Source organism: Schistosoma haematobium, chromosome 2, assembly GCF_000699445.3.
Source record: "Schistosoma haematobium chromosome 2, whole genome shotgun sequence".
Classification (NCBI taxonomy): Eukaryota; Metazoa; Platyhelminthes; class Trematoda; order Strigeidida; family Schistosomatidae; genus Schistosoma; species Schistosoma haematobium.
In genome coordinates this window covers 9,559,130-9,566,878 of record NC_067197.1, presented here as the reverse complement: position 1 = coordinate 9,566,878, position 7,749 = coordinate 9,559,130, and the positions used below count along the sequence as shown (strand labels likewise).

At 33.5% G+C, this 7,749-nt stretch overlaps 1 protein-coding gene across 1 annotated transcript; it reads left to right on the top strand.

The window, feature by feature from the left end:
* The first annotated feature begins 6,149 nt into the window (after positions 1-6,149).
* Positions 6,150-7,468, top strand: MS3_00010740 (uncharacterized protein). Its single transcript, XM_012943885.3, has one exon. It carries the CDS (start codon positions 6,632-6,634, stop codon positions 7,325-7,327), a length of 696 nt encoding a protein of 231 aa, XP_012799339.2. The 5' UTR covers positions 6,150-6,631; the 3' UTR covers positions 7,328-7,468.
* Positions 7,469-7,749: the final 281 nt, after the last annotated feature.

Sequence of the window (7,749 nt, the reverse complement as noted above, 5' to 3'; positions counted from 1 at the left end):
ATTGGTGAATAGCCGAATGTTACATGTATTATGACCACAGAATTTCAATGATTGCTTATCGAAAATCAAATAACCTGAAATATCACCGATTTGTCTTCAAATTTTAACACTGTATTAAATTTATATTAGCTTCTGGAGACCTGCTTAAATAACTGGGCTACCTGTTCCTCCTATCTGAATATTTCAACAAAATCTTGCTGAAATACCTTGTGCTGAGAATTCTATATAGTACCAAATAAGTAATATTGCATAAAACCATTGGTAATAATAATAATAACTTTAACAAATTAAAGAGAATAGTCAGCGTTCATGATCGGTCTGTTAGTTGGTACAATCAGTAGTCAACTATTTTCCAATGTTTAAGCTTTTTCTTACTTTTTTTTCCCGAAATCAAAACGGTTTATTTCATACTTCATTTAAAAGAAAACATTATGCTATTGTATGCTTAAATAAACTGAAAAAGATGTTGATTACAGTTTCACTATATAATACCATCAAGTATATCATTTCATTTTCCTCATTGGTAGAACAGATGTAAAGGATGATATGGAAAACAAAAAAAATGGATAAATCTAGAATATCTTTAAGTGAAATGTTGGATTTCACAAAAGTCATTTTATGCCTTGGTTCAGTTTATATCTAAAAAATCATGCAGAATGGAGTAAAAGAGTGAACATGCTTACATCTATTACAGTATTTCAAAGAACAGCTGTATTAAACACCGCAAGGTGGTGGTCTGAAGCTGTGTTAGCCCCTGTCTTTGTTCGTACATCTTTCATGAACCTTTCGAACATTTTAAGGATGTAAATGTTATTGATATGGTTCTCTAGTGTAGTTATACTAAAACTATGTAGCTTTTTGTATGAGTTTGTGAGAGAATATAGTACCACCTATAACTATCTTGTTGAAAGCATGGCATTTTCTTGTTCATGACCGGTGTACAACAGCAGCTCTCCCGAAGTTAACCTTTTCTGTTCTAAGCACCCCCAGGTCGTACCTTTTCATTTCCGCTGCTATTCGACTGGTCCTCTCCAGTCTTCCACATCGTCCAGACTCTCCTGGAACCTATGTTAATTGTTTCCCTGGTTGCTATAATGGGCAATCGGCCTCATGGATTCCAAACAACCTTGGCTTTCGTCATGAGGCTCTATACCGCTTCTAAATGAAAGCCCTTCAACTGTCATAACGGAGTTTAGATAATTTCAATGGTATTTTCTAGTTAACATTTTTTTCTCCTACTGGACGGAGTTACAAACTACACACCCAAATCTCTTACTTTTGTCTGTTCTTGAGGTTGGCTATAACCCATAAAGACTCCAGGTGGAGCCGAAAGAGTCATCTTACAAAATGTTTGTAAACATAAAGTGTCAGAATTCTCGTGCAAATACACTGTAAAGTTTTCAGGTCATTTCTTGAGTTATAGATGATACAAAGTTTCGTCTCACGGGTTTATTAGTCACTTTTTAGCTTTGATGAGACGATTAGTTACCAACAAATAATACAAAGGTATCTATAATCGATCTGTATGGATTGAATAGAACAAAGTGAGGATGTACATAGCCTAGATTAAATTAGACAGATAAATTAAAGGCTAATACACAACAACAATTAATGGCGACAATTCATTCTGTTAAGAAGATGAAAGATGTAATTTTCAATTAAATTAAGTCATGATAAACTTTATCAGGTAAATTTGCCAACAAGTATCAGTTACCTAACAGTGATGAGTTACAAAGATTTATTGTGGGCCAATTTCTTCTATATCTGACTCCAAATAATAATATCCCGTAACTGAGTATTTTATGTAGGCTTAATCTCCTAGTAGAATTGCGAATTTACTCGAGATTATTGAGAAGCCTGAACACCAGTTATAGAGATAGTTTATTGTTAATGAATAATAATAATCCACAAGCGTGCGGTAAGCAAGCACACGATGAAACAGAGAGAGTGAGTGTCTGTTTAAAATCCGTATATGTTTTGAGAGTTAATCGGGTGTGGATAAATTATCGATTATCTGCACATTGAAACCAATAGGAAGATAGATTAAGAGTTAATGTACAGACATGCATTCGATCATACACACCGAAATTAACATCGTGAATTAAGAGTCTGAGTTACAACGAATAGATAGATGATACAGTGGCCAAATGGGCTTGCCACAGATTACAATAATATTAAGAAACAAAAGGTTGCCAACTGTGAAATCTGGAATGATGAATTGGTGACATCTTTCGACATCATAGACTTACACAACTTAGTTGAACCAAAATCTATCCCTTCTCCACATCAATAATACAAACCTTTGCGAATACCCAAAAACCAAATGTAGTAACTTAATTGCTGCCATCAGCGCACATGTATAAACATATTTCTAATTCAAATGTAACACATACAAACAAACAAAAGGAACCCCAGGAATATCATTAGTATCTGGATTAACTGAAGAAGCCATAATTCAGACTGAAATCTTCAGTCTTATCAATGATCAAGCCAAAAACTTTGAAAATGCCGTGAAGACGGCACATCTGTCGTAGCCAAAAATGATTAGTGGTAGATTATTAACATTTTGGTCCGAAAATTTTTTTGATGATGAAATGTTTACATCACAAGCGAAACCAGAAAATATACTGTCATTCTTCGAAATCCTGATCACCATAACCAGTATGTGCATACTTGAGATCCAAGTGTACTGAAGCCAACCTATACTGATCAAAGACTCACTTACTGCAACGATAACCCAATGATTCGTAAATTGAGCTGTTTACAAACCTTGTTCAAAAGAATTAACACACCATGCAGGATCACTGTTACGCTAATAAATATAATGGAATACCTGACGAATGTATTGGGAATAATGACTGCTCCCAAAACTTCGTCCAGAAATTCTTATCGGGCCCACTATCTGGCATAAAATTAACAGCAAAATTGAAAAGACAGATAATCCTGAAATGCATTAAAAGCATCTCACATGTCAAAAATAGATTACTAAGGCCACTAGTAATAGGTGCATTCTACAATTCCACAAAGTCTTCACGATCAGTATTGTGAAACCAAAGAACGCAACAAAGAAAGCAGGCACATTAAAAAGTATCTACATGACAAACTGGGGCAACCACAGGAGACAGTATATAAGATGAAATTACTGCCTTCTTCATCTGCGTCAACATGAATACCGATTAGTTGTTAAACACCATGGTATAACGTTGTTTATGCTGAAACACAGGAACAGATATATGTATGATTGATGGTTGGATCGAATCCCACACTTCCAGAAGTTCTTTGGAATTCTTTTAATTTCTGCCATCCAGAATATTAAAGTTCTCTTAATCTAATTCCTATCCGTGGATGTTCGTGAATGTTCACGAAAATTGACAAAACAATAACTGAATTTTAAAATTCTTATTTCTTAAGATATATTTGTGACCTAATCATTTTCGTTAGGTTGGTTTGCGGGAATATGTTAATTGAAAGATAATTAAAACACAAATATATGAAAGATAATTTCTCATTATGGACTGATATAGCTCAATAATCATTCAAAATTTAAGAGGCAAAGGAAAAGTTGGTTTAATGAAGTTCATTATTTTTATTGAAGATGTTCAATATGATCCCGTTTGTAATTGTGAGCATAGAAAAGTCATAATTAGAATAAAACATTTATTTGATGCTTCTTAGTATCTTCTTATGGTTCTTGAAAAACTCAATTCCTGACGAAAAATTGCTACCTTTAAAGAGATAACGATATTATCTAAACCGGAGAAACGGAGAGAAATTTAGCAACATAACAACAATACAAACTAAACTATTCACTGGATCGCAGCCCTGCTAACTTGAGGGAGAAGACCAAGTTCAGCAGAGGAAAAAGTATATTCCACAAAAAGTCGGAAGCACGGACGAACAAGCACACAACTCAAGGGTATATATACAGTATAAAAATGTCTTTAGGAAACGTCACAAAATAGCATATTAACAGAGAGAATGAGCCATTGATATTTAATGTCCTTCCAAGTGGTAAATAAAAACTGAGGATAATAATCGGCGCTTTTAGCACGAAAATGATAAATTCAAAATTTTGAAATAAAATTACAAAAGTAAGACTTTTACTAGGCGACTTCTGGCGATCTAGCATCCCCAGAAGAAATAATCTTTCTAATTGACTTCAGTTTAACTTATTTAAAAACTGGAGATGCTAAGATACCAATTTACTACAAATAGACAGTTAAATATAAGTGGTAACAATTCAGATTAACTATTGTATTTAATGTGTGACAACACACTAGGTATTGAAAGGTAAAACTGAAAATGAATTAGATTTTTCAAGTAGACAAGCTAATCGATTGCCTCAGCGATTTTAGCAAGAGTTTCTAACGTCTTTTTAGTTAGTAGCCTTAATTCATACTATAACTAATTGATCACTGAGTAGTTTCCGATACCATGTTTGTCTGATTCTTTATTAGTAGTCGAAACCTATCGATTGATTTGTAATATGGTCATTAGTTTGATTAACTTAACATAGGGTTTCTCTGTGAATTTGTATAGGATGGTTGGATATAATCAACAAGAAAACCTAAAAATGGATTTGGTTACTATTCACTAAATAATCTATTGTGAATATGTCAGTTATAGAGGAGTCATTCGCAGCCGAACTATCTCAGTGGCAACGTCTCAAATTATGAAGTCGTGTGATATTGAATCAAGTCGGCCAAGGAGCACCAGTTTCTTCAATATTGCAAATGTGTTCTACTGATAAGTGTCAAGTAGCACGAAATCTATGTCCAGGATTTATTGCCAGGGGGGGTGATTATGAATACAGTGGTCTTGAGTGCTGTTAGAGGTATGAGGGCGGTTATCACTTCCCGGTTGCCTACACTGTGGAAGGGTTCTTCTGGAGGTGCCTGAAAAGGAAATTGGATTAGAGGTGGTCTTAGTGACCTGAGAGCGTGACTGCAGTGCCCAAGGGACAACTGCTTGAGATCGGTCACACACGACCATTTTATAGGTAATTTTTGTGTTAGCTCCGTACTTGTTGAGACCTTACCGCTGGAGACGGATATCCGTTGGATAAGGCGAGGTGTGCATTTTTAGGGTCGACCTTTTCTAACCACAGCCCTCCTTGTGGGAAGGCAGCATCGCTGTCATGCTGGTTGTCTGAAGGAAACACCTTACTGTTGTCACACCTCTGTACAGTCAGCAGTACGACTTCGCCTTCAGACCTTGGGTTTGTTGCTTTTAGTCTTACCGCTCTTCAACCGACCTGTCTGACATGGTAGGACCTAGAGGAACGGTTGTTCCAGCCAGTATAGCTCGATTGCTTCATCAAGATAGACAAGCCTGACCACCACGTCAAGGTAGCAACAACGGTCGGGTTGTGTTAATGAGGTATGGCAACTTGGACCGATGCATATATGTGCCGGGTCCTACGTTGTAGCTGAATGACTGACTGAGGATTTATTGCCGACTACCTCCAACCACATATATGTTAATATTATATCTATTGCCACATAATCTATTGCACACATACAATATAATTATTATGTTTTACACAAGCTTACTCTCTTGTGCGAAATTGCTTAGGGTATGGAATTAATACCAATTTCAAGATATATTCTTTCATTTATATTTTAATCAAATAGAATTTTTCTTATTGACGAATTTCTACAAATTAAATACGTGACTTTTGAATGGACAATGAAATCTTTCTTTTAGAGTGCTTAGCTGTCCTCATATCTGATTTTTCTTGACCAATTTTTTCTTGTTGTTGTGGGGAAATTCGATCACTCCTTTTATTGGCCTATGATTAGATTGGAGAAAGAGACATATCTGTTCACGTGTTAGACAGGTGTTATCAAAGACATTTCTGACATTGTTGTACATATATATGTATAATTTAAACATATCCATATACACATTTATGAGTATGCTCAAATTGTGTATGTGTGTATATGTGGACAGTAACATTCATATATATATGTTATTTTATTGAGTTCATATCTGACAGTTAAACAAAATAATTTCTGGTTTGTGTTTGTTCCACTATTTTGTCTATGAGGAAAAATCGCTAAGTTGTATGTGTCTATCTATCGATCAGAAACGACGCCGACAGTCATACTTCTATCATGTATATTTATGTGTATAATTATCCTACTCATGCATAATTTCTTTGAACTCCTCATTACAGATTATTATTATTATTAGTCATTCTTACTATTCTTCCAATTATTAATAACGAAATTTCACAGGATTAATAACTTTCATTTAAAAAAAAATGACTACAGGAACGTCAGCAACAACAGGAGAGAAGGAATCATGAAACACTGTCCGTGGATCATCTTATTTCAAACAATTTATTCAGTTATCAATTTGTCTACAAGCAAATTTCTATGATCTTGAATTCAACCAGTACATGAATATATGTATGTATTAATGATCTAAAAGTTTACATGATAAAAAAAGTTATTAAGGCTAGCAAACTATTAGAGTCTTCTCTGTTATGGAATTGAAAGTGTTGAAACCATAATAACTTCACCTCTAGGAGATTTAAAGTTTAGTTATTTCAAAATGTTATTTTGTTATCTTGGAGATTAGTGTAAAGTTTTGCCGTTATGTAAAATGGTTTAACAAATAGAAAACGATGGTTGATCATAGAGGTCATGAAATGCATAAGTCAAATCAGAGTAACATTAGTACAAGTGTCACAAGTCAAGTTAATGATATATCAGTTTCAAATACAGTCTGTATAGGTAACAATAATATATCGACTGATAGGTTTCGGGATGATAATCTCGAAGAGGATGAAACAGATGAAGCAGAGGAAACAATCAAGATGGAAAATGTGAATAATGAGAAAAATCGAATTACTCATAATTATGATAATCAAACAACTGATATAGTAAAAATGAAAAGTAATCTTTCAAATTATACAAATCAAAATGATCATAGTAAATCTCAAAATTATGATGAATTTGATTCAAAAAGTGGAATAATCTATCAAAAATTAGATTCTTTCAAAAAACCATACACGCACACAATCACAACAACAACTACTAACATTACTACTAATACTATTACTACTGTAACCACTACCAATTCAACTATACCATTAACTGTTAAATTAAATATTCATAAAGAGAATGAAAATAATTTAGAAATGTCCAAAGATGAAACAATGCGTAATTTAGCTAGACGTACACTAGCCATTGGTATACCTGGATTACATCCATCCAATCATAAAACATTATTTATATTCTCTGAAGAGAATGCAATTAGAAAATATTCAAAAATTATCATTGAATGGGGATATCCTTTTTTCTTTGCTAATTTTTCATGATAGTCATTCATACATTGAAATGATGACAGCCACGTCATGATTATCATAGAAGGGAGTTATTGTTTTATTGGTCTTTTATGTTTAAATGTTCCAATTATTTGTTTTTCCTGAATGGTGACAAATTATTATTATTAGTTAGATTCATGAAAGAGTTTAACCTGGTTTATAGAAATTCAATTATTGTTTTAGTTTTATCGATCTGTTGTTTACATTTTTTTAGGGTAAGTAATAGAAATTAGAATGGGACAAAAGTAGAGAAGTTTTTTTGATATATGTTTCTATGTATATAATGTGATATCATGTTAGGTGGTTAGCAATTAAATTAGTTAATATTTACTTAATAAGTTCTATATTCCAATCCACCTCCAATTATGTTTGGTTTAGATTAATGGATAGTATCACTAATCAGTACATAAACTGTA